Source organism: Lynx rufus, unplaced genomic scaffold (genome assembly GCF_022079265.1).
Source record: "Lynx rufus isolate CCGP_SWC_20201006 ecotype Redwood Valley unplaced genomic scaffold, mLynRuf1.p SCAF_53, whole genome shotgun sequence".
Lineage (NCBI taxonomy): Eukaryota > Metazoa > Chordata > Mammalia > Carnivora > Felidae > Lynx > Lynx rufus.
In genome coordinates, this window is record NW_025814871.1 from 664,064 (window position 1) to 688,559 (window position 24,496).

At 66.8% G+C, this 24,496-nt stretch overlaps 3 protein-coding genes across 4 annotated transcripts; 1 reads left to right on the forward strand and 2 right to left on the reverse strand.

Moving 5' to 3' along the window:
* The first annotated feature begins 219 nt into the window (after window positions 1-219).
* MED16 (mediator complex subunit 16) lies at window positions 220-12,162 on the forward strand. The gene is made up of 15 exons (XM_047100770.1): window positions 220-324; window positions 1,590-1,774; window positions 2,445-2,552; window positions 2,845-3,014; window positions 3,459-3,890; window positions 4,323-4,428; window positions 6,407-6,562; window positions 7,191-7,402; window positions 8,085-8,291; window positions 8,469-8,679; window positions 8,894-9,027; window positions 9,350-9,542; window positions 9,922-10,135; window positions 10,891-10,974; window positions 11,508-12,162. Exons 2-15 carry the CDS (start codon window positions 1,642-1,644, stop codon window positions 11,632-11,634), a joined length of 2,487 nt encoding a protein of 828 aa, XP_046956726.1. The 5' UTR covers window positions 220-324; window positions 1,590-1,641; the 3' UTR covers window positions 11,635-12,162.
* A 3,308-nt stretch (window positions 12,163-15,470) lies between these two features.
* Window positions 15,471-18,051, reverse strand: CFD (complement factor D). The gene is made up of 5 exons (XM_047100784.1): window positions 17,728-18,051; window positions 16,900-17,056; window positions 16,671-16,815; window positions 16,315-16,572; window positions 15,471-15,687 (listed from the first exon to the last, which is right to left on the reverse strand). The coding sequence occupies exons 1-5, from the start codon at window positions 17,783-17,785 to the stop codon at window positions 15,526-15,528; spliced, it is 780 nt and encodes a 259-aa protein (XP_046956740.1). The 5' UTR covers window positions 17,786-18,051; the 3' UTR covers window positions 15,471-15,525.
* A 1,575-nt stretch (window positions 18,052-19,626) lies between these two features.
* On the reverse strand, window positions 19,627-23,001 carry LOC124527663 (neutrophil elastase-like). Of its 2 annotated transcripts, XM_047100782.1 has the most exons (6): window positions 22,767-23,001; window positions 22,249-22,405; window positions 21,040-21,181; window positions 20,169-20,232; window positions 20,002-20,088; window positions 19,627-19,888 (listed from the first exon to the last, which is right to left on the reverse strand). In XM_047100782.1, the coding sequence occupies exons 1-6, from the start codon at window positions 22,894-22,896 to the stop codon at window positions 19,647-19,649; spliced, it is 822 nt and encodes a 273-aa protein (XP_046956738.1). In that variant the 5' UTR covers window positions 22,897-23,001; the 3' UTR covers window positions 19,627-19,646. The 2 variants fall into 2 exon arrangements, with proteins under 2 accessions (XP_046956738.1, XP_046956737.1); XM_047100781.1 differs by having other exon boundaries at window positions 20,002-20,232; window positions 22,767-22,994.
* Window positions 23,002-24,496: the final 1,495 nt, after the last annotated feature.

The following is a 24,496-nucleotide window of genomic DNA, read 5'->3' on the forward strand; positions in this document are numbered from 1 at the left end:
TTCTTTTAAAAGGAGTCAGCGATCCATCTTTCCCCTAGATTCCTACAATATATAGTGCGATCAAATGCGATCACTCACTGAAACTGAGAAAGTGTTCATTGTTCCACCAAATATAACTCAGGTGGCTGCTGGGACGCTGTAAAGTCCCATATGCAAATATCCCGGAAGAGGGGCGGAGTCGCCGCCGTCCCAGAAGCCTCTGGGAAGCGGCCGCGCTGCGCGGGCGACTCGTTGGTCCCGGGGAAGATGGCGGCGCCGGAACCGGGGAGCTAGAGAGACTCGGGGCCGCGGCCGCCTGCTCAGCTTGGCTCCTGGGCCGGCCTGGTGAGCGCGGGGCTTCGGGGCCCGCAGGGGACAGCCAGCGTCCGCTCGGCGCCCGCGGCCGGGGGAGGGTGGGAACGCAGCCCGGAGGAGGCGGGGACCCGCGGGCCCGGGGCGGGGCCTGCGGGGTCAGAGGGGGCCGGGCGCGCGGCTGGCCGGGGTCGCTGGGCGGGGTCTGGGGGGTTGTGGCGGAAACTTGCGTGGAGCCGGGGACTAACTGGGGGGTCTGGCCCGGGCTGGGGGTGGGGCTCGAGGATAACGGGGGATTTGGCGGTGGGACCAGGAGGGCCCCGTGAACACCTGGCAGGTGAAGGGTTTGGGGTCCCTGGGGTGGAGTCTGAGAGCTTAGGCCGGGCTCGGGGGCTCAAGGAGGAAACTGGGAGGGGATTCTGGAAAGGAAAGATTGTAGGGGATGGGGACTGGGGCTTTGAGGGCAGAACTTAAAAGACTTGCGGGGGGCTTGTGGGAGGGGCCTTGGTGTCCCTGGTCTGGGCTCGAAGACGTAGCGGGACCTGGGGGTCATGACTCAGAGAAAGGGAGCTGACGGCGCTTCTGTGAAAGAAGGAGTAACCTGTAATCGGTGCCTGCGCGTAGAGCATTGTCATTGTTGGGCTCAGCAAGTCCCGCCTGGGGCACGACTCTCTGCCTCCGCTGGATGGGGTCTCCTAGCTCTTCCCCCAGGATGGACCCAGGCCCGACCCCTGCATGCGCTTCCCACTGCCTTTATTGCTGCCTACGGGGACCAGTGCACTCCCCTCCGCCCCACCCCTGGTGGTGCACTCCAGCCCGCCGGAGGGGTCCTGCGCAAATGTAAATAGTTCATCGCCCTCCCCGGGCTCCCCCCCACCCCACTAGGGTGAAGGCCTCCAGCGCCCCCCCCCCACCCACCCTCATCACCTCTGGCCCCCTTTCCCTTCACTCATCTGCTCTAGCTGCCTGGGCTGCTTGGCCACTCCTTGAACACCCCAGGCTCCGTCCAGCCTCTGGGCCTTTGCGTTTGCTGTCCCCTCCACCTTCCCCCAGACGTCGTGTGTCTTGCTCCCTCACACCTCTGCTTTGATGTTGTCTCCCTGACGAGACCTCCCCGTCCCCCTGTTTAAAATTCAGCTTCAATCACACAGCACATGAGACCCAAGGGCAGGGAATCGTAGAGAATCGGTTGGGTTCCTTTCATTCCCTGTGGGAACCGGGTGTCCAGTGTGGAGCTCGGCATCCTGCAGGCACTCAGTGAATGTCACTGATGAGCCAGTCTCCCCCCCCCCCCCCAGCCCCAGGAGCTGGTGACTGTCCTCAGGGTGTGACCTGTGGCCTGTGGGCACAATGGATCTGGCTTACGTCTGCGAGTGGGAGAGATGGCCCAAGAGTACCCACTGTCCGTCGGTGCCTCTGGCCTGTGCCTGGTCCTGCCGTAACCTCATTGCCTTCACCACCGACCTTCGAAATGACGACCAAGGTGTGTGCCTCCTTGACCCCAGCCCCGCTCCTGTGTGTCCCTGTGGGGGAACTTTGGGTCTCCAGGCCTGCCTGGGAGCTGCCCCTCACCCATGTGGGCCCTCTCAGGGTTTTCTCATCCATAACGGGGTAGTGAGGACGCCAGGCTCGCAGGTGTGCAGAGGCCAGATGCTGTGCTCCCTATACCCGGTGCTGGAATCACCCCCGAGGGATGAAATGGGGCAAGGGAGCGGGGTCCACTAAGGCTTCCAGACCGTCCATGTTACTATCTTGCATTTGAAAACGTCTAAGGTACTTAGTTGGGGGCTGTTTTCCCTTTACTGTCTGGGTAATACGTATTAGGAAAAAAACAGAAAAGCAGAGAAATTTAAAGGGGAAGAGACCGTGGAGAGATGCCCATCATTAGCCTTTGGGGATCATTTTCTCCCTGTTCTATTTTCTGTGTCTCTTGTAAAAACACCGTGGCCAGGTTCAGGCCTGCTTCGGTTTCCAAGGGAACACAGAAGCCTCTTCCTCCATAGCACCTGTGTGGAGGCTGTCTGTGTGGTCAGCAGCAGACGCCCCTGACTCCCCCGTGGGTGGCATGGTCGCTGGATTCATCCCTGACCCCTCCCGGGGTTGTCGTAGCTTCCTGGTTGTTACCGCTGCTGTGCTGTGTGCTGTCCCCGCAGACCTCACCCGCATGATCCACATCCTGGATACGGAACACCCCTGGGATGTGCACTCCGTCAACTCAGAGCACAGCGAGGCCATCACCTGCCTGGAGTGGGACCAGTCAGGTGAGGCCCGGCCTGGGCATGGGTGGTTCTACAAGACTGAGGGGGATAGCGATGCTCTCCCTTGATCCTGAATCTCAGGGTAACACACTCTGTCTCTTCCTGGTCACGTCCCCAGAGTTCACAGCTGGGACTCGAACCCTCAATCTGTTACAATTGTCACATCCCCGCGAACACACCTTATGCCACTCCCCTGCTCAGCCTCCACCAGCTTGCTCCTCCCAGGCCCTGAACGCACTGGAATCGCTGCCCCTGTGCACCCTGAGGGTTTGCAGTGTGGATTTGTGGTCCACAGGCTCCCGGCTCCTGTCGGCTGATGCTGACGGGCAGATCAAGTGCTGGAGCATGGCCGACCACCTGGCCAACAGCTGGGAGAGCTCTGTGGGCAGCTTGGTGGAGGGGGACCCCATCGTGGCGCTGTCCTGGCTGCACAATGGGGTGAAGCTGGCGTTGCACGTGGAAAAGGTGGGTGTTCACCCGAGCAAGCCGGTGCCATTGCAGTAGGTGAGACCGTGCACCCTGCCTGTCCCCCCGCCATCTGGCTCCTCCTCTCCCGCCACCAGCACTCTTTGGTTTTTCTAGTCCAGGCCCAACTCGCCCGATTCATGCCTTCAATCAGGCTGTCAGCACCTGTGTTTTCTGTGAGCCCCCATTTAACTGATGGCTGCTGTCCTTAATGAACCTTCCATTCAGCTGGTGGCTGGTATCCTCAGTGAACCGTTCATTTAACTGACAGCTGTTCTCAGAATCCAGTGCACCCCAGAATTCCTCTTTCTGCACCCCGAGGGGGGGTTGTCAGGTCACAAAGGGCAGACCCCTAAAGTCTGGGCAGGCCATCTGTTGCTGACGTCCTCAGCTGGGTCCAGCATCGGCAGTAAGCAGACCCCGTGCTCCCTTCTCCCCCCACAGTCGGGCGCCTCCAGCTTCGGCGAGAAGTTCTCCCGCGTCAAATTCTCGCCGTCCCTCACGCTGTTCGGCGGCAAGCCAATGGAGGGCTGGATCGCGGTGACGGTCAGCGGCCTGGTCACCGTGTCCCTGCTCAAGCCCAGCGGGCAGGTGCTGACGTCAACAGAGAGTCTGTGCCGGCTGCGCGGCCGCGTGGCCCTGGCGGACATCGCCTTCACGGGCGGCGGCAACATCGTGGTGGCCACCGCGGACGGCAGCAGCGCCTCCCCCGTGCAGTTCTACAAGGTGTGCGTGAGCGTGGTCAGCGAGAAGTGCCGCATCGACACCGAGATCCTGCCCTCGCTGTTCATGCGCTGCACCACCGACCTCAACCGCAAGGACAAGTTCCCCGCCATCACCCACCTCAAGTTCCTGGCCCGTGACATGTCAGAGCAGGTGAGTCCTGCCCCGGGCCCGCTCCCCTGGCCGCACGCTCCTCCCCGCGAGTTCTGGGGTCCGGGGTCGGACGTGGGGCTAACACCCCCCCCCCGGGGCCCCAGGGAGCCCCGTGTCCCCCTCTTCTGGCTTCCCGAGGCGCCCCATCCTGGGCTCGCGGCCCCTCCTCATCCCCACGGCCAGCAGCGTGGGGTCCGCCCGGCTCTCTGCCTCTGACCCTTCGCCCCACCCTCGTGGGGACCTCGTGAGGACGCTGGGCCCCACAGCCTGCGGGTCCCGGGACCAGGACGGGGACGTCTCTGGGGCAGTTGTCCAGCGGTCACCCCGGGTTCCAGTGTAAGGCCCCGGCTTCGTGAAGCTTCCCCCTTGCTCTCCCCTGGGGGAAATCCGCCATTCCGGCTCCACACTCCTGACCAGCGGCCGCCTCCGCAGGTGCTCCTGTGTGCGTCCAGCCAGACGAGCAGCATCGTGGAATGTTGGTCTCTGCGGAAGGAGGGGCTTCCCGTGAACAACGTCTTCCAGCAGATCTCGCCTGTGGGTGAGTCTCCCCGTTCCCGGGGCAGCGTGAGGGAGCTGCTCCGAGCAGCCAGGCCGTGTCAGCCTGCCCCACCCTCTTCACCCCTGCCGATGCAGCCTCTTCGCTCCTGTCCCAGACAGCCACCTGACCCGGGGCTCAGAGAGGCGAGGTCCTACCCGGTCATCCCACGGGCGGGTCGCCTGACTGCCTCACTCTCACACCTCCTGCGGGGAGCATGTGCCTGCTTGAGGGAGCTGTGGTGCAAAGGTCCTGGGGCGTGAGGCAGGAGCTAGAGCGGGCTGAGCGAAGGGGAGCAAGCAGGCGGTGCGGCAGGGCTGGGGGTACACACGGTCCCCTGGGCCACAGAGGGCACTTAATCCTAAAAACAGAACCCTCCAGAAACCCTGGTTTACGGTGAGGAAACAGACCCAGAGGGGTGACGGACTTTCCCCAGGACGTACCCAATGGCTCACCTCCCCCTCCCCTGTCCCTGCACTCAATGTGGAGCCCCCGGTGGCTCCAGATGGTGCCAGCCTCCCTGAAGACCGTGCCCACTCCCCCCGACAGAGCTCGGGACGTGCTGGCCCAGCCTTTAATGACTGCGAAGTCGGAAAAGCCACTTGATTTTCACCGCCGGAGCTCAGAGGGGATGAAGGCCCCCCGGGGCCCACAAATAGCATTTGCAGCTGATGAGAGCAGGGCTCTCTGCTGATTAGCGCTAATGGACCCTGGAGCGGTTCGCTGCTCGGGAGGGTGCTAAGCGGGAACTACGAATGAAGCCATGTCAAGAGGCCCCGCAGCTCCTGCCCCCCCACGGGGGCCATGGGGTGGTTACAGAAGCTGCCCGCTGCGGGGGCCCAGTGGTTAGCACGGAGCACCTTCCCCGGACCCCGCGTCCTGAGTGAGCTCGTCGCTGGCGGCCGGCATGACCGTGTGTGGCGGGCAGGGCCACACAGGTCTGCACGGTCCCTATGCCCCAGTGCAGTGGGTGACCAGCCCCAGGGCCAGCCTGGCCACAGCCATCGCGTAGCATTTGTGCAGTGCTCGGTGTGACCACTGGCCCGCGGGTGCTGTCTGGACGTCATCCTTGTTAGATGCGAAATTACACTCTGGCCTCAGGCAGTCTCAGTGCTCCCTGGGCCTCAGTTTCCCCTGGGGGGCTCGGGTCTGCGGCAGGTTTATGAGCTGTGGCAAGCCGTTCAGAGCCGAGCTCTCGAGACAGGTGGGCGGCTGGGAGACGCTGTTTGACGGTTGGTTGTGCCGTGTAACAACCAGCTCAACTTGGCTCACAGCCGTGGCCCCGCGCGGCTCTGGGGGGGGCGCCGCCTCCGCCGCTCCTCCCTGGTTTGTGTGCCTGCCGTCACCTTCCGGCAGCGTGGGCCGTGCACCTGATCTCCCCCCATGGCCGCGTGTCCCTGCAGGCTTGCCCAGGCACGTCCCGGCAAATCCACCCTGTGTCTCCTCTTGCATCATGTTGGCCCGCGCCCTCTAGCCACGCCGGGACGCCCGGAAAGCACTCTGCCTGTTGCCGGGGGGTGTGGGTGCAGGGGCGCGGATCTGTGGCCCCTTGACCGTCCAGCTCAAGCCTTAGCAGGCGGGCCGAGCTGGGCTCCGCCCAGGACCTGTCCCGTCACCGGAAGACGCGCCGCGAGCTGGCTGTGTCGCCAGGGCTTGTGGTGGCCGGGAGCGGGGTGCACCCTGCTTCTCTGCTCCAGCCTCAGCCGGGGTCACGGCGGCCTCCCTCCCACTGCCTGTGGCCTCCTGGTCGGGCGAGGTCCCAGGGCAGGACTGGTGGCCCACATGTGTCACGTGCCTGCCGTGGACCCTTCCGCTGCCTGGGCTATGGAGTGCTTTGAGGGACGGAGCGGGGCCGGGTCCCCAGCGCAGGGCCGGAGACGGGGGTGCTGGGGCGGCCGTGCCTGGCGTCCCCGGCGGGGGTCTGCCGTGTGGCATTTCTCATTCTGTTGTTGTTTTCCCGTTCCCCCGGCCCCCTTTTCAGTTGGTGACAAACAGCCCATGATTCTCAAGTGGCGGATCCTGTCGGCCACCAACGACCTGGACCGCGTGTCTGCCGTGGCGCTGCCTAAGCTGCCCATCTCGCTCACCAACACTGACCTGAAGGTGGCCAGCGACACCCAGTTCTACCCCGGCCTCGGTACAGCTGGCGCGAGCCCCTGGGGGCGGTGGGCTCTGAGCCCGGGGCTCAAGTCTTAGGGCCGTGGGGCCCGCCCCTGTCCGCCAGGCGGCCCCGCTTCCGGGATCCCACACGCTCCCAGGCCGTGAGAGTGGCTAACGGAACACTGCGTGCATAAAGGGCTGTTAGCGACCAGTAAGGACGAGGTTGGGAACTTGGGGCGGACTTTTTAGGTAGGCAGCGCTCTGTTATGGCGCCTCAGGTGTCGGTCCTGGGCTCAGTTGCAGGTGTCCCTGACCTCAGGTGAGTCAGGACTCAACGTGAGCCCTAACCCTGCCGCCCACTGGTCGTGGGGGTTAGGCCTCCCCACCCCCCATCCTCCCCTCGAGGCCCCTGTGTGCTCCTGGGCCCCGGGGCCTTTGCATTCACCGTCCCCTCCCACCGTCTCCCTGGAAGGGACCCGTTTGCTCCCGTCAGCCACACCTTGGGGAGGAGGTGGGGCGTAGCCCGAACCTGGGGCTGTTGGCAAAGGATGCGGGGAAAGCGGCTGGCTGTGGGGGACGGCTGGTGGGCTGTGGGTGGCCTGGGGCCACGCCTCTCCCCTGGGCGGGCCCCCAGGCGGCTGAGCGGCCTGTGCTCTGGCCTGTAGGGCTGGCCCTGGCCTTTCACGACGGCAGCGTCCACATCGTGCACCGGCTGTCGCTGCAGAGCATGGCCGTCTTCTACAGTTCTGCGGCCCCGCGCTCCGCGGACGAGCCGGCCATCAAGCGCCCGCGGACCACCGGCCCCGCCGTCCACTTCAAGGCCATGCAGCTCTCCTGGACGTCTCTGGCCCTGGTCGGCATCGACAACCACGGGAAGGTAAGCTTCAGAGCCGCCTCCCTGCTGCTCCCCGGCCCGAGGCCGTCGCCTCTGAGGTCTAATCAAAGCTCCTGCGGCGTGGTCTGTGGCGCCTAGTAGGTGCTCGGCAGGAGCCGTTGGGGTGGTTGCTGTTCACGTAGGATTTCTGGAATCAAGTGCGGTGAAGCACGTAAGCGTAAGGGTAGCGGGTGCTCAGCGGGTGTCCTTGTTCCCGGAGGGACTTGGCCTCGGCCTGGAGGAAGGGGGCCTGGAGGAAGGGGCGAGCTGTGTGCGCTCACCCTGTGGCCGTGCCCGCCCATCCCCCCGCCTCCCGTGCTGACTAGGAAACCGGCTTCTGCATTCACGTTGCGACTCCTGACTCGTGAGCGAATCCCTTGCTCGTTTGCTCCGCCGTTGGGGTCTCCAGGAGACGGGCCTGGCCTGGCGTGAGGCGTTCCGCTTCTGGAGAACAGGGTCTGTGTCTCTGCGGAGACCCCCGTGGCCCTCGAGTGGGTCCGCGCCGGCCACGCAGCTTGGTGACAGGCCGGTCCCCCAGAAGCCCCGGGCGGGTGTGACGGGGCCTCGGAGGTGCCGCCGCAGCGCAGACACAGCGCGTGCGGCCTCCCCACCCCCTGGCCGGCGGGACGGCCCGGGGAGGGGGTGCGGGGTCCCGCAGCGCTCCCCGCCCCGTCCTCCCCTGCAGCTGAGCATGCTTCGCATCTCGCCCTCCATGGGCCACGCGCTGGACGTGAGCCTGGCCCTGCGGCACTTGCTCTTCCTGCTGGAGTACTGCATGGTGACCGGCTACGACTGGTGGGACACCCTCCTGCACGTGCAGCCCGCCATGGTGCAGAGCCTGGTGGAGAGGCTGCACGAGGAGTACACGCGCCAGAACGCGGCCCTGCAGCAGGTGGAGGGCCTCTTTGGGGGGGGGCGCCCCTCGCCCTTGCCTCCCCGCCCCGCCCCTCGCCCTTGCCTCCCCGCCCCGCCCCTCGCCCTTGCTGCCCCGCCCCGCGGGGGGGGGAGGGGGAGGGCGCCGCTTCCGGGCCCCTCGGGGGCCGCCCGCTCACGCCACCTGCCCGCCCAGGTCCTGTCCACCCGGATCCTGGCCATGAAGGCCTCGCTGTGCAAGCTGTCGCCCTGCACGGTGGCCCGCGTGTGCGACTACCACGCCAAGCTCTTCCTCGTGGCCGTCAGCTCCACGCTCAAGTCCCTCCTGCGCCCACACTTCCTCAACACGCCCGACAAGAGCCCCGGTGACCGGCTGACCGAGGTCTGCGCCAAGATCACGGACGCCGGTGGGTGCCGCCCCGGCCCCCACCGGGCTCGCCCCAGGGGAGCATCGGCCGGGCCAGGCTGGGGGGGGGGGGGGGCGGGGCCGCAGAGGGGCCGCAGAGGGGCCGCTCTGACCCAGGGCCCGGCTCTCGCAGTGGGTGCTGCCGGGCGTCGGCGCGGCCCCCGGGTGCGTGAACCGTGAGGCCGGGGGGCGCCTGACCTCCCGTCTCCTCCCAGACATAGACAAGGTCATGATCAACCTCAAGACGGAAGAGTTCGTCCTGGACATGAACACGCTGCAGGCGCTCCAGCAGCTGCTGCAGTGGGTGGGCGACTTCGTGCTCTACTTGCTGGCCAGTCTGCCCAACCAGGTGCGGCCCCTCCCCCCAGCCCGCCTCCACGGTCCCGGCTGCGCTGCCGCCGGAGCCAGCGGGCCGCGTCCCCGCCCCCGCACGCATTACGTGCCGGGGGGTGGGGGGTGGGGGGTGGGGGGGGACCGCCTCCCCTCCCCTGCTGGCACTGCGTGGCGTCCAGGAGCCGGAGCCGTCCGTTGCGCGTCAGAAAAGCCGGGGGCCGGTGCCCGGGGCTCCCCCGGCCTGTGCGAGGGAAGCCGGCCCATCTCCCCGCACACCGGGGTCCTAGGATAGGATGCCGCACGCGCTTAGGCCTGTGGCCCGGGTGCCTCCCCCACAGGGCTCCCCGCTGCGGCCGGGACACAGCTTCCTGCGGGACGGCACCTCGCTGGGCATGCTGCGGGAGCTGATGGTCGTCATCCGGATCTGGGGCCTGCTAAAGCCCAGCTGCTTGCCCGTGTACACGGCCACCTCAGACACCCAAGACAGCATGTCCCTGCTCTTTCGCCTGCTCACCAAGCTCTGGATCTGCTGTAAGACGCCGGCCCTCGGCTCTCGTCCCCCCATCAAAACACGAGTCCTGGCCGAGACGCCCCACTCCCCCAGGGCAGGCTCCCCCAGCTTGAACGGTCGTGGTCCCCAGCGCCCAGCACGGGTGCTCGCTAGACGTCTGCGCCCGTTTGCTTGTCTTGTGTCACCGGGTCGCGTGTTTGCGGCAGGCCCTGTTCTCGGAAGGACGCCCCGCGCTGCCCGTGTACTCGTTAAGCGAATAAGTGGGTCCTGACGCTCGGGAGGTCAGGGTAGAGCTGGGGCCTGAGCCCGGGACCGCTGCTCCGAGCTCCAAGGAGGCCTCGGTGCCCCGCTCCGGGCAGGGCCGCCCAGCGCAGCACCCCCACGGTCCCCTCCCCGCAGGCCGTGACGAGGGCCCCACGAGCGAGCCGGACGAGGCGCTCGTCGACGAGTGCTGCCTGCTGCCCAGCCAGCTGCTCATTCCCAGCCTGGACTGGCTGCCCGTCAGCGACGGCCTCGTCAGCCGCCTGCAGCCCAAGCAGCCTCTGCGCCTGCAGTTCGGCAGGGCCCCCGCCCTGCCTGCCTGCGCCGCCGTGCAGCCCGACGGCCTCAGCAGGTGTGTGCCCGGCTCCGCCTCGCCCCCTGCGCGTGCGCCCTGCTGGTGCCGCCTTCGGGGCTCCGCCCCGCTCGGTCCCCGACTCCCCCGCCGCCTTTCTCCATCCTTGCGCTCGGCCGTGTCCTGCCCTCCGTCTGGCGCGTCACCCTTGCGTGGAGTGCCGTGTGCTTGACCTCGAGGACTCGGGCTGCGGCCTCTGCCCCCGTAAGGGGGCAGTCACCCTAGCGTAGACTCCCGTGTGAGCCCTCGCTGCGCAGCAGCACCGCGGGGCAGGGGTTTGTCCCCACTTTTCAGGCGACAGAGGTGCGGTCACTGACCCCAGGTCGCACAAGGTGCTTCCCCGTTTTGGACGCTCACGTGGTGAAGAGAGACCCGCGAATCCTCCGCGAGGTCCGTTACTTTGGGTGGAAATTTCAGAAATCGCAGATGAGCCAAAGGGGGAAAGTCAGCACCCGGGGGCCCCCTTTGGGTGTAATGCTTCGGGCATTCCTTCTTGTGTTGCCGTGGGAGGGACCGCCTGACTCATTTGGGTTTGGGTTTCGGGAAAAACTTTAAGAGAAGAGGAGGTCGATCACAATGAGATTTAAAATGTGTTGTTTTGGAAACATTCAAATGCAGTTCTCGGCCCCTCCCCGCGGGTTCTCGGTGGCTTCCAGAGCTTTCTGGCGCCGTTGAGTGTGCGGGCAGAGGGCACGCGTCAGAGATGACCCGTGTCTGGTGTGTGTGCGCCTCACGTGTCCCCTCTCGTCCGCCAGGGCGCCGGGCCAGCCCAAGATCGACCACCTGCGAAGGCTGCACCTGGGAGCCTACCCCACGGAGGAGTGCAAGGCCTGTACCCGGTGAGCGCCCGCCCTCAGCCCTGCCCCGGGGCCGGTGGCTTCCCGCCACGAGCCTGTCTCCCTGCCTGTGAACACGGGTCGTGGGAGCGCCTCCCAGCGAGGGCCGCGGCCGCCTTGGGGGGTCCTGAGCACCCTCTCCTGGGGCATCGGTGGCGAGCTGTGCCCGCAGCCCGAGCCTGCCCCGGGGGAGCTCTCCGTCACCCGGCGGGTGCGGAAACGAAGGCCGGGCGCTTTGCAGACGCAGCCCCACTTGCCGCCACACAACCCCGGGACCGGGAGCAGGTTCTGGCGCTCAGGGTCACGCTGCCGGGGAGCGGCCAGGCCGGGACTCGAAAAGCCCACACCCGTGGCCACTCACGGGGCTGAGCCGGGACGCAGAGGTGTGGCGGAGCCAGCTCGGTGTCGGCCGGCTCCGGGAACGGCGCTCTGGCGGGGGGGGGGGGGGGGGTGCAGCACGTGCAGAGGCCCAGCAGCAGGGCTGAGGGCAGGCCCCACCCCACCCCCGCGCCTCACCCTGCCGGCTCTGCCCCCAGGTGTGGCTGCGTCACCATGCTCAGGTCACCCAATAAGACTACGGCCGTCAAGCAGTGGGAACAGCGCTGGATCAAGAATTGCCTGTGCGGGGGGCTCTGGCGGCGGGTGCCCCTCAGCTACCCCTGACCGGGGGGCCCTAGGCCCTCTCGGCGACAGAACGTTCCACACACCCCCGGCCTTCATCGGGTACATCGAGAAACGGGCATCCTTGAAGCACGGCCTTCCGGGCCTTATCGGCCAAGGTCGTGTCCCGTCAACGGACGGGGCAGGGGTGGACGCGGCCTGAAGCCGCGAGTTGGTGCCTGTCGGCCCAGCTGGGACTGCTTTCTGTCCCTCGGAGCCTAGCGGTGGTTCCAGGAGGAGGGCCGGCCCCCTGTCCACGTGCCCCAGGTGGCCACCGAGACAGACCTGTGGGTCTCACGGCCTCATGTGCTGCCCTCCCTGGACCCCCAGCGGCCCCTCCGGAGGCCCCAGGTCCTGGCTCGGAGGGTCCAGGGTGGCCCGGGGTCTCTGTTCTTTAGAACGTGCCCCGTGAACTTGTCCAGTGTCTGGGTGGGTACTGCCCATGACACCTGCCTCAGTGTCCTCCCTGTTCCTGCCCGTGCGTCCGCATGGTTCTGACGTCAGCAGGCCCAATAAATGTCCTGCCAGGTCGCAGGTGTCCTGTCCCTGCTAAGGGTGCTCTCCTCCCCTGGGCTCCCGTGTCCGGTGACTCTCTTGCTCTGTCAGCATTTATCGAGCACCTAGTGTATGCCAGTCACCGAGGTTCCTGCACGGGGCAGCAGGCCCGGCACCGGTGGGCGATGGGCAGGTCTCTCTCCTTTTTCCTTGCCTCCCTCTAGCCTCCCCGCTGCAGGCCCTGAGCTGCTCCCGCCCCTGGGCTTCTGGGAGCTCAGGTCTGGTCCCCAGGGGGTCCCGCCTTCTGCCAACGAGCACTTTCCCAATCACGTCCGGCTTATGTCCTGCTCCCCAGGCCTCCGGACGCGGCGCCCTGCCTGTGGAGTGCTAATGGCTTCTCTGGTTTTCTTGCTGGAAGGTGCAGGGAGGGTGGGGCGGGTGGATGCCCCGCGGGGGTCAGACCCTGCACCTGTGCTTGTAGGGCTCGCCGGGCAGTGGGGGCTCAGAGCCCCTTACCGAGGCCCGGGCCGTGTTGCCCGGAGGGCCTATTGTCTGAGCCGTGGGCCTTGGTGGTGGGCACGTGGTGGGGGCGGACAAGGGCAGGGAGCTGGCCCTTGGCTGGGCCTCTGCCAGCCGCCTCGCCTCCCACCCTACTGGTCACCACTGCCTGGTGCCCCTTTAGTGACACGGGGACCCCGAGGGCAGCCCCCCCCCGGTTGAGTGGTCACTGCTGACAGAGCCATCTGTGAGCCGGTGGAGGGGAGGCTCTGTGTAAATTGCTCATCTAACTGAGGTGTAGGCGGAGAGCAGGGGAGAGGCCTCTCCTCCGTGGGGATCCGCTTCGGGGGCCCTTTCCCCCCGACCGTGCCCACACCACTGCTGTGCCGTCTGCGCGGCTGAGGTGGGGGTCGCCTGTCGTGGCGTCCCTGCACCCCTCTCGGGCCCCCACGCCGTGCTGCCCACGTCCCTCATGAGGCCTCCAGCCACCCCGCCAGTGCTGTCAGCCGTCTGCGTTGGGACAAAGGGCCCGTTGTCCTGCACCCCTGTTTCACCTGCTTCAGGTTAACTTGTGGTTTTAGGACACGGACACGACTCACCCCCACGGGTGACACGTGGGGTCCGCGCCCCCCGCCTCGGGTCTGGGTGGGCTCACGCCTGCGTCCAGCCCTGCGCAGAAGTGGTGCGTGTGACCCCCGAGCGGTTGGAAGTGGCCTTGCTCCCGGCCCCCCACCCCCACCCGGAGCCTGTGCCTCCCTGCCGTGAGTACGCCGCCCCGCTGTGCCGTCCGCTTCCGGACCCGCAGAAGCTGAGCACGGTGACCCCGGGGGTGGCTCTCTGTCCCCAGGTTTGGGGTGGACGAGAACAGCCCGCGAACCGGGATGAGCACGGTCGCGTGGGTGCGCCCGGCCGTCCCGGTGGCCAGTCCCCCGTGGGCCCTGCCAAGCCCTGGATGAGCTCGCCAGGTGGGTTAGGTCAGCAAGGTCCCGCGTTCCCGTCCTGTGCCCGCCAGGGGTTACCATGACACCCGCGTGTCCCCACAGCGCCTGCCTCTGGGGTCAACAGCAAGGCCCTGTTCTAGTTAGTACGTGAAGACGGCTCAGTCCGGCCGGCTGGGTGTGCGGCCAGCCTCGTCAGAGCGGAGGCCCTGTGTCACAGAGGCGGCCACCGGGACCACGTTCGGAAGATGTGTGTGCTGCTGTGGGCTTAGTGCCCACGGAGCTCATGGCCCGCCTCCCCACACTGTTCACCGGAACCTTCTGTGGCTCCCACACTGACCACGGGAGGGGGGTGAAGATGCCCCGGGAGATGTCACACTGGCCAGCCCCTAGTCAGACGTGAACCACCACTCCTACCCCCTGCCCTGGGCCCACCGGGGCCCTGACCTCCAGAAACAAGCGGGAAAGCAGGACCGGGGCGGCCTTTGGCTTCTTATTCTCGGGCCGTGCCCCCCGGACACCCAGGTCGTTCCTGCGCCTGCCCGGGGCTCGGGGTCATCCCGCTGCCCCTGACGGGCCGACCACACTCACTGGCACCTGAGAACCCGCCCGTCTGGGGAAGCTGCTGGAAGGTACCCTCCAGGGTGAGCGGGCTGCGGTTTCCCTCGTGGCTGCAGAAGCCACAATGTCTCCCGCCAGGCCCTCGCCCGAACTGTGCCTCCAGCCCGGAAACCCGCCCCCTTCCTGTGGGGCAGGCCCGCCGGCCCCCAGCCCTTCCCCAGGCCCTGCTCTGACCCTCCAGGTGCCAGGCCGTCAGCGGGGCAGCTGCATTTGAGTTTCAAACGAACAACAAATACTGTTTCAGTACAAGGCCGTCCCACATACCACGGGACACTCTCATCATGCAAAAGTAGTTGTCGTTTTTCTGAAATTCCCGTTTAACCGGACGTGTTTTTATTTGCTGAATCTAGTCATCGTAGCCACACCCACACTTTCCCCCCAAACTGGATCATCTCAAAGCCACTCCCTGACATCACTTCATCCAGGAAATACCTATTGAATGAGTCTCCCCCCCCTTATTTAAATGTGTCCAGTTTCTTAAATTACACACGAGATTCCTGAGCCTCGTGTCCATCATCAGAAGAGCTGAGTGAGTTACATCCTGTGTAATGGGATATTTGAGTTACTATGAGCAGGTCTTAGTGACCATGGTGCCCAGCCCAGGACCGTGCACACAGCAGGTGCTCCATACATGCTTTTGTAGGCATGAGCATGTGACTCCAAAGTAAACACTCCGTGGTGGAAAAGTAAAACTTGGCCACCGGTTCCAAACCCCCCGATTCACAATCCCCAGGGGTGGGCACATGACTTCACCTCTCAGATCCTCAGTCTTCTTTTCAACAAAAGGGAAGTCGTGAGCCCCCTTTGTGGGCCACGCTTACCACCTGGGCCCCAGCAGGTGTGGGTCTCGATGGCCCCTCATCCAGGTGGGAGAAAGCACGGGGCCTCGGGGCCTGGGGAAACTGGACCCTTTACCAGAAAGGGTAAACTGAGACCCAGGAGGGCAGGGAGTCCCTCAGACCCCCAGTGTGACTGCTCTAGGACAGGCATCAGCCTTCCTCATTCTGGGAGCCCCCAAGCCCCCGGAAGTGACTATGAACGCCGGGGCTGTGATCCTGGGTTCGAATCCAGGCTTTGCCCAGGAGCTTCCCCCGACCTGAGCCTCCGTTTCCCGATGCGGGACGGGGGTCACAGGACAGAGTGACTCGAGAGGGTCTGTGAAGCTGAAGCTCCCCCCAGAGCAGGGTCTCTCCCGCAGGGCGGCTTCCCCGCCACCTCCCGGGACCGCGGGTGGAGGAGCACGGGCGCCCCCGCGCGGCCGCGCGTGCTCAGGACGGGCAGGAAGCGTGCAGGAGAGGATGCTTTATTGCGCGACCCCGGTCGGCCGCCCCTCGGGGCCTCGTCAAGCGGCCGCGCCCTCGGCCATCACGCCGTCGATCCAGGCCACGTAGCTCGCCAGGCGCGTGTAGATGCCGGGCTTCTTGCGGTTGCCGCACACGCGCGAGCCCGACGTGACCACGGCCTCGGCCACGCCCCCGCACACCAGCGGGCCCCCGGAGTCGCCCTGCGGGGACAGGACGGCGGGCCGGGCCGTGAGCGCTGCAGCCGCGCCTGCAGGGACCCCCGCCCGCGCACCTTGCAGGTGTCCCGGCGGTTGCTCCCCCCGCACCCCCCACCCGCCCCCCCACCTTGCAGGTGTCCCAGCGGTTGCTCCCCCCGCACCCCCCCGCACCCCCCCCTTTGCAGGTGTCCCAGCGGTTGCTCCCCCGCACCCCCCGCCCGCCCCCCCCCCCCACCTTGCAGGTGTCCCGGCGGTTGCTCCCCCCGCACCCCCCCCGCACCCCCCCTTTGCAGGTGTCCCAGCGGTTGCTCCCCCGCACCCCCCGCCCGCCCCCCCCCCCACCTTGCAGGTGTCCCAGCGGTTGCTCCCCCCGCACCCCCCCCACACCCCCCCCGCACCCCCCCTTTGCAGGTGTCCCAGCGGTTGCTCCCCCGCACCCCCCGCCCGCCCCCCCCCCACCTTGCAGGTGTCCCGGCGGTTGCTCCCCCCGCACCCCCCCACCCGCCACCCCACCTTGCAGGTGTCCCAGCGGTTGCTCCCCCCGCACCCCCCCGCACCCCCCCCCGCACCCCCCCTTTGCAGGTGTCCCAGCGGTTGCTCCCCCGCACCCCCCGCCCGCCCCCCCCCCACCTTGCAGGTGTCCCGGCGGTTGCTCTCCCCGCACATCATGCTCTGGGTGATGGTGCCGTCGTGGTACGTGCGCTGGTTGCAGGTGGCGCGGTCGAGGACCCGCAGTTGCAATTGCTGCAGGCGGTCCGGCCGGCGGCCCGCGTGGGTGACCACGCCCCAGCCGGCCACGTCGCAGAGCGTGCCGGCCGCCACGTCGCGGTCCAAGCGCTGCCAGGCCAGGGGCTGCACGGCGGGGCCCAGCTCGGCCTTCTCTGACAGCTACGGGAAGGGGCGGGAGCGGGGGGTCAGGGCGGGCGGGGGGGGGGGGCAGCGGGGGTCGCATGCAGCAGGTGGGACTGAGGCTGGGCTCGGCAGACCTGCAGCAGGAGGAGGTCGTGGTCGATTGTGTCGGGCCGGCTGTCTGGGTGGGGCACTGCGCGGAGCACGTCGTACAGGCGCTTGGAGGGCTCGGGCTGCGACAGGGAGTGTGCGCCCAGGAGCACCTGCAGCTTCCCGTCGGCCCTGGGCGTGGGGGGGTCCACATGAGGGCCGCGTCCCCCCCTCCCCAGCCCCCCCCCCAGCCCCCCGCTGGCTCCGGACACTCACAAGTCCTCCACGCAGTGCGCCGCGCTCAGCACCCACCGCTCGGACACCAGGAAGCCGCCGCACACGTGCTTGCCGTTGACCTGCACCGACGCCATGTAGGGCCGCGCGTGCGACTCGGCCTCGCGGCCGCCCAGGATTCGCCCACGGGGCTGCGCCACTGGGGGAGGGAGGGCAGGTGTGTGCTTCAGGGGGCGGGCCTCCCTGCCCCACCCGGCCCTCGGGCAGCCCAGGCCTGGAGTCCGGTGTGGGGGGGCGCCCAGGCCTGGAGTCCGGTGTGGGGGGGCAGGCCTGGAGTCCAGTCTGGTCGGAGGTGGAGGGGCCCAGGCCTAGAGTCCGGTCGGAGGGGGGGGCAGGCCTGGAGTCCGGTCGGAGGGAGGGGAGGGCAGGCCTGGAGTCCAGTCCAGTGGGGGGGGGGGTGCCCAGCCTGGAGTCCGGTCGGAGGGGGGACAGGCCTGGAGTCCAGTCCGGTCGGAGGTGGAGGGGCCCAGGCCTGGAGTCCGGTCGGAGGGGGGGGCAGGCCTGGAGTCCAGTCCGGGCCCACTGGGAGCAGGGGACTCTGGGGCAAATTCGCTAAGTGTGGCTGACCAGACCCAGCAGTCCCGGCCGTTTGCACCGACAACTTGACCCTCACTGGAGGCTGAGCTTGGACTCTGAGAGCTCAGGCTTCGTATTCGAAGTTTGGGGAAAATCCTTCCTTTTCAGAGCTTTCCATTCACCTGCTGGAGCCGGGGACACTCCTGCTTGATGCCGGGGGGGGGGGGGCGGCTGACCGCCCTCCAGACGGGTAGCTCCCAGCTGTCCCCGGTAGGCCCAGGCCCTGTCACTCACCACACGCGGCTGCGCCCAGGAGGACCAGCGTCACCAGGTGCACCAGGCAGGCGGTCATGCTGCTGCTGTGGCCTGAGCGGGGACTCAGGCTGGGGCCCCCAGGCACTGACACTTGTAGGAGCGGGCAAGGGGGCGGGGCTCCCAAGGCTCGCTCTGCTGCGTGGCCCCCGTCCAGCAGGGCAAAGGGGAGCCTGCCTGTTCCGTGCCCACCCTCCACGGGAGCCCCGCACCGAGAGGACAGGCGGCTGGAGGGGACTCCTGCCTCTGTGTCAGGTCCAGGGCTGGTCCCCGTGCGGGCCGCAGACCCTCAGGCGGACCCACTCTCAGCCCCCCAGCCCAGGCTCCCCAGAGTGCCCTTCCCGCCCCCAACGTTTTGCAACAGCAGCTGGAGGCCACAGTTTGTAAACAACCAACTTCCTCCGTTTTTCTGCCCCTCCCTTCTTTCTCTTCCTCCTCCAACTAAGAGAGGAGGTCGGTGGGGGTGGGAAGGTCACCTGACAGCCTTGTCCCTGTTGGCTCTGGGGCCCAACACCCCAACAAATGGAATGTTAGAAAGGGGGTGTGTCAGATACAAATGACAGAAAAAACAACTGAACCGGGTGGGGTCTTCAACACGGAAATTTAAGTGGAAAGTTCAGGGACTACTCTCAGGTGTAGCCTGATCTAGGTGCCTGCCCGCTATCAGGTGTCTCTGTCTCTCGTTCGTCTTTTCCTCCTTGGTGATTTTTCTCCTCACCCGGCTCCCCTGTTGTGGGCCCAGGGGCCCCAGACTCAGCCCAGTGGCTCAGTGGGCCCCTCCCCCAATTCCCCATCACTCCAGCCAGCTTCTCAAGGCTGCCTCCGGTTAGCCGAGCTTTGATCACATGGCCCTTCCCAAGCCAATCACTGCGAGCAAGGGTTGGCAGGTTCTGATGAGCAGAATGGGTTGCGTGACCCTTCATAAGGTCAGGATGATGGGTCAATGTCTCATGAACCCATGGAGGGGGGCAGTGCTGGGAACACAGGGCGGGACGGGCCTTGGACATCCCCAGTGGGCACATTGCACAGTATCTTCCTCTACTGCTTTCCTCTTTGCTGTGGACTGTTTCAGGCACAGAGAATAGAAAAAAATGTAGCCAGTGTGATTTGTTAGATCCTAACATGTTTCCTTATTGAAATCAGAAACTCGAAACAAAAGCCCATTAGGCTATGGAGTCCAGGTTATGTAAGAGTTGGAAACTGCAACAAAATTTGGAACGTCTTCAATAAATAACCCTGAACACTCCCCACCCCGGCGCCGAACGAACCAAGACCGCCAGCGTGCAGGGCTAGGTTGGAAGAGTGACTGACCGACTGACCCCCGGCCAGTGCTTGGGCGGAGCTGTGGGAGGGGAGCACCCCAAGGCAGAGGGAGCCCCAGAGGCCAGAACCGTGCGGCAGGGCCCAGGCCGTTGACCTCCAGTGGGGGGGCGGGCAGGGTTCGTGAGGCCGAGGCCGGTGTGGGACCCGAACCCCTCCCCTCACTCCCTCCTGCAGGGAAACCAGGCTCGGGGAAAGACAGTCAGGTGCCCAACGTAGCTGGGACTCAAACCTAGGCTGCCGAGCACAGCTTCACGCCTGTCTGTACCTCGACTTCTTTGCCTGTAAAATGGGGCAGGGCTAGGACTCTAGGACTCGCCTCAAGGGCCGGATGAGTGAACGGTGGCAGAGACTTGGACCGGTCCCTGTGCCGCGTGAGCAGTGACTCAATCCGGTGACGCTGGGAACCCGGGTGGCAGCTGGCATCCTTTGTGGAGGGTGGGGAAGGTCTTCTTACCCCAGGGCCCCGAACTTGCTGCCGTTTGGAGGCGACGCGCCCACGAGACACACTTTCCGGGCCACTCTGGGGCCCCCGTGTACAACCAAGGAACACACGCATGCTTACGAAAACCAAGAGGCTTTTATTGTCGCCGTGGGCAGGGCCCAGCCGGCGGCGCCCTTTCTAGAGGGTCCTGCTCGCAGGGTCCCTGGGATGCACCGAGGGGCGGTCGTCCTGGCGACGGATGATGGAGTCGATCCAGTTGGCGAACTGCGCCACGGGAGCGAAGGCGTCTGGGTAGAAGCCGGAGCCACAGCTTCCACGGATAAAGGAGTCGATGCCCTGAATCAGCCCGTTGCAGACCAGGGGCCCCCCCGAGTCCCCCTGCGGACACAGACAGGGTCGGAAGGCTGGCCTTCCAGGGCTCCGGCCGCGGCCCAGGCGGGAGCGGGGGGGGGGGGGGACCGGGGTGGGGACCGGGGGACCCGGGTACGTACAAAGCAGATGCCGGCCTGCCGGCGTGGCACCAGCGTGCACACGTTGGAACGGGGGCACAGGGTGGTCACCACGGTCACGTTGAGCTCCTGCAGGATGTTGGGCGGTGGCTGGGTTGTGCCCAGCTGGCCCCAGCCCATGGCCAGGCACTGCACCCCACTGCCCACACCTTGATTCTGGGCAGGCAGCCTGGCCACCCGCACGTTGCTGTTGATGGTGGCTGACCCATTGAGCTGTGGCGGGTGGAACAGAGAGCGTCACGGGGGGTGGTGGGCCATGACCTTCCCCTCCCCGGGCCTCAGTTTCCCCATCTGTCTAGTGGGAGCAGCCGCGGTGGTTCAGAGCATCTCTGGACATGTCTTTGTTTAAATATTTAAAACAAAAATAACGTTTATTTATTTTTGAGAGCGGGAGACAGAGCATGAGCATGAGCATGAGCAGGGGAGGGGCAGAGAGAGAGAGACAGAGACACAGAATCCGAAGCAGCTCCAGGCCCTGAGCTGTCAGCACAGAGCTGACGCGGGGCTCGAGCCCACGAACTGTGAGATCACGACCTGAGCTGAAGTCGGACGCTCAACCGACTGAGCCCCTCAGGCGCCCCCGGCCATGTCTGCAGTGGGTAACCAATAAAACACTGGGCAACAGCGGCGACACTTCCCTTGTTCTAGAACATTCCCAGAGAATAACCCTTAAGTTTGCAAGCAGTGGGGAAGGGAGTCTCCCGCCGGCTGAACGTGGGGAATGTCACCCCATGTCACAAAGACAGGAGCGGTCCCCGCGCCCGGCCACACGGATAACAAGTCTGCCCACGGACAGCGGCTCACAGCCTTCTGCACCCTGTGCCCTCAGCAGCCCGCCAGGTGGGATTGGTTTCTCCACGTCACAGGGTGGGGGCTGAGGCACAGAGAGGCGACCCACCCAGCTAGAGCGGGGGTTTGACGCAGGCCTCCCGTTCTGGGCCCCCCAGTCTTCCCGCCTCTGCACCCTCCCCAAGCCTCCTGCCCCCTGGGTGTCCCGTCCCCGCCCGGCCGGCCTTGCACCTGGAGAATCACGATGTCGTTCAGCAGCCTCTGGGGGTCGAAGCCGTTTTCAAAGACCCGCCGGATGGTGAACATTTGCCTGGTGGGCTCTCGCCGCCGCAGGTCATGTGCCCCCAGCACCGCCACCACCGACCGGAAGTTCCTGCAGCAAGGAAGAGGCAGGAGGCGATTCGAGGCGGCCCTGGTGGTTGGGAGCGCGGAGAGACCCCGAGCTCAGCTGTGACCCCCACCCAGGAGGGCCCGGCCTGCCCCCCCCCCAGCCCAGGAGGGCCCGGCCTGTCCCCCCCAGCCCAGGAGGGCCCGGCCTGACCGCCCCCAGCCCAGGAGGGCCCGGCCTGACCGCCCCCAGCCCAAGAGGGCCCAGCTTGCGCCCCCCAGCCCAGGAAGGCCCGGCCTGTCCCCCCAGCCCAGGAGGGCCCGGCCTGCCCCCCACCCAGCCCAGGAGGGCCCGGCCTGTCCCCCCCAGCCCAGGAGGGCCCGGTCTGAACCCCCCCCAGCCCAGGAGGGCCCGGCCTGTGTCCCCCCCAGCCCAGGAGGGCCCGGCCTGTCCCCCCCAGCCCAGGAGGGCCCGGCCTGTCCCCCCCAGCCCAGGAGGGCCCGGTCTGAACCCCCCCCAGCCCAGGAGGGCCCGGCCTGTGTCCCCCCCAGCCCAGGAGGGCCCGGCCTGTCCCCCCAGCCCAGGAGGGCCCGGCCTGCCCCCCACCCAGCCCAGGAGGGCCCGGCCTGTCCCCCACCCAGCTCAGGAGGGCCCAGCCTGACTACTTCCCCCCCCAGCCCAGGAGGGCCCGGCCTGACCCCCCCCCCAGCCCAGGAAGGCCCGGCCTGACCCCCCCAGCCCAGGAGGGCCCGGCCTGCCCCCCACCCAGCTCAGGAGGGCCCAGCCTGACTACTTCCCCCCCCAGCCCAGGAGGGCCCGGCCTGACCCCCCCCCCAGCCCAGGAAGGCCCGGCCTGACCCCCCCAGCCCAGGAGGGCCCGGCCTGCCCCCCACCCAGCTCAGGAGGGCCCAGCCTGACCCCACCCAGCCCAAGAGGGCCCAGCTTGCGCCCCCCAGCCCAGGAAGGCCCGGCCTGACCCCCCCAGCCCAGGAGGGCCCGGCCTGGCAGGTGCGCTAATGCAGCCCCACCCCTGGGAGGTCTCACTTCCTTCCCGTTAGACACATGCGGCAACGGGGCTGTGAGAAAGGGAGGCGTGAGCTGGGGTGACTCACAGGCCGTCCACACAGTGGGCAGCCGACATGACGAAGTTCGGGGCGATGAGTGTGCCACCACAGAAGTGGCCTCCACGCAGCTGCAGAGACACCATGAAGGGCCACGCGTGGGGCTGGGCCGGGCGGCCGCCCACGATCTCTGAGGCCAGTGCAGGGCCTGAGGACACACGGGGGGAGGGTGGTGAGTACCATGCAGGAGCCCCGGCCCGCGGCCGATGCATCCAGATGAGGAAACTGAGGCACGGGGGGGGGGGGGTGCCTGCCACCACCCTACCACCCCGCCAGAGCACAGCTCTTTAGACATAGTGGCTTCGGGGTCCCCAGAGGGTTCGCACCCCAGCTCTGGGCTCCCGTGCCGGCCTCACCACCTACAGCCTCACTGTCCTGCTCTGGAAACAGGCCTGCTCGTCACGGCGGTCCCCTTCCCACGAGGATGAGGGGCCACGAGGGCCCAGGACAAGCGGAGAGGCCAAGATGCCTGGGGACAGACAGACGGACAGACACGTGGCCGCACTCACCACCCAGCAGCATGGCCAGCAGCACGGGGGCGAGGGCAGGGCCGGCGGATCTGCGGCTTGGGGTCATGGTCGGGCTGGGGCTCTGGCGTCTCTGACCCCTGTGCCCACCTGCCCCTCTTATAGCCCCCATCCCCGGAGGCCGTTGCCCTTGCCCCACGGTGGGGCCGGGTGTCCCCACTTCCTCTCCCCCGCCCAGGGTTGGGGGGGTGCAAGGGGCCGGGGTTGGCTCCGGCAGGGTCACTGGATGAGTCCCACGGCCAGGACCACACAATTAAATGGGAAGGTCAGATACGCAATGTCTTTCAGTAGAAGCGTATCCCCAGTTCCGCACAGGACACCCCCTCCCCCCCCCGCCACGAAGTTAGTCCTCGCTTCCCCGACACTCACATTGACCTGGGCGTCCTGTGTTTTTACTGAATCTGGCACCCTAGGCCCAGAGGACGCTGGCTGGGGCCCCCGCGTGCCTCAGTTTACCCCGGGCACTATCATAGTGTCAACAATGCTGCACGATCTGTGTCCTGACGTTCCGCAGGGACGGAAGACTGAGGCAGGGCGGGGGCTTCCCCCACGGGCTCCTGCCCACACGGGGGATCCGGGGTCCACACCCAGCCCCCAGGGCTCACAGCAGGACGGCCGTGTGCGGCCCGTCCCCTCTGGCTGTCGCTCACAGGAACTCACTGTCACGGGGTCAGCATCTGGAGTCTGGCACAAGTCCTGGGAAGGGGCTCCCACCCCCAGCCCCCCCCCCCCCGCCGAGCCTGGCCCGGCCAGTGCCCTGGCCCCAGCTGGGCCTGACCTCCGGTTAGCCGGAGTGCTCTGCCCGGGGGCAGCCGAGGGTCCCCAGGGCCCAGCCCCCTCCCCCGTGACCCCTGTTTCACTTCCCGCCTCCCCCAGGATACTCCAACGGCCGCTGTCGCAATAGGCAACGTCCTCAGGGCTCGGGGCTCCGGCAGGGGTGCGGGGAGGGAGCCAACGGATCCTCTGTGGGAATGGGCGGGCCGGGGCCCAGTTGGTCCCCGGGCTCCCTCAGCCTGTGGCCACAGGCGAGCCCACCCCACGGCCCCCAGCGATGAGGGTGACGGCCCTGCCCTCCGGAGCCCTGCACACAGCGGGTGCTCGGCCCCTGCCCTTTCTCCCTGCCTTGGCCTGAGGCACATCAACCCTCCTGTCCCCGTGGCAGGGTCCCCCCCACCCACAGAGCACTCAGTAAGCCCGCGCTTGCGGTCTGGGGATGGGGGAGGAGGACGTGGCTCTGGCAGGGAGAGCAGATTTAACCAAAGCTGCCTCTATCGAGCACCACCTGTATACTAGGTTCATCCGTGTCGTGGTGGTTACGTGTTGACTCTGGGCTCGTTCCCTAGCGTGGCCACTTGCCCACTGCACCAGCCCCGGCCACCGACTCGACCCCTCCCCGCCTCCGTGTCCTCGCCCATCGGATGGAGGTCTGAACACTAGTCTCCATCTGAGGCCAGCCGCAGGGATTAAATGAAGGTTTGCGGAGTCCGCAGCTGAGAAAGTGCCGTCCTTGAGGGCCTGTTAGCCGTTAACCGCCATCAGGAGGGCAGGGTGCTGCTGGCCCGGAGGGCTGCAGGCTGGGAAGCTTCTAATTCGAGATCACAGGGGTGGCGACCGGGTGCGGTGCCCGCACGACAGGCACTGGGTTCGCGAGGCGGCCCCTGTATTGTTCCTGTGGTTTTGTGGCTGCCTGAATCTGCACCCCAGCCAAGCTC

What these genes read in the sequence shown, in the direction of transcription:
- MED16 (XM_047100770.1), top strand. Translation starts at nt 1,642, where the DNA reads ATGGATCTGGCTTACGTCTGCGAGTGGGAGAGATGGCCCAAGAGTACC. An exon ending in TGGCCAGTCTGCCCAACCAG is followed by an intron (nt 9,028 to 9,349) that starts GTGCGGCCCCTC and finishes CCTCCCCCACAG; the next exon opens with GGCTCCCCGCTGCGGCCGGG. An exon ending in GAGTGCAAGGCCTGTACCCG is followed by an intron (nt 10,975 to 11,507) that starts GTGAGCGCCCGC and finishes CTCTGCCCCCAG; the next exon opens with GTGTGGCTGCGTCACCATGC.
- CFD (XM_047100784.1), bottom strand. Translation starts at nt 17,785, where the DNA reads ATGACCGCCTGCCTGGTGCACCTGGTGACGCTGGTCCTCCTGGGCGCA. An exon ending in GCGCACTGCGTGGAGGACTT is followed by an intron (nt 16,816 to 16,899) that starts GTGAGTGTCCGG and finishes CCCCACGCCCAG; the next exon opens with GGCCGACGGGAAGCTGCAGG. An exon ending in ACGACCTCCTCCTGCTGCAG is followed by an intron (nt 16,573 to 16,670) that starts GTCTGCCGAGCC and finishes CCCTTCCCGTAG; the next exon opens with CTGTCAGAGAAGGCCGAGCT.
- LOC124527663 (XM_047100781.1), bottom strand. Translation starts at nt 22,896, where the DNA reads ATGGGGGCTATAAGAGGGGCAGGTGGGCACAGGGGTCAGAGACGCCAG. An exon ending in ACGACATCGTGATTCTCCAG is followed by an intron (nt 20,233 to 21,039) that starts GTGCAAGGCCGG and finishes CACCCGCCACAG; the next exon opens with CTCAATGGGTCAGCCACCAT. An exon ending in GGCAGGCCGGCATCTGCTTT is followed by an intron (nt 19,889 to 20,001) that starts GTACGTACCCGG and finishes CTGTGTCCGCAG; the next exon opens with GGGGACTCGGGGGGGCCCCT.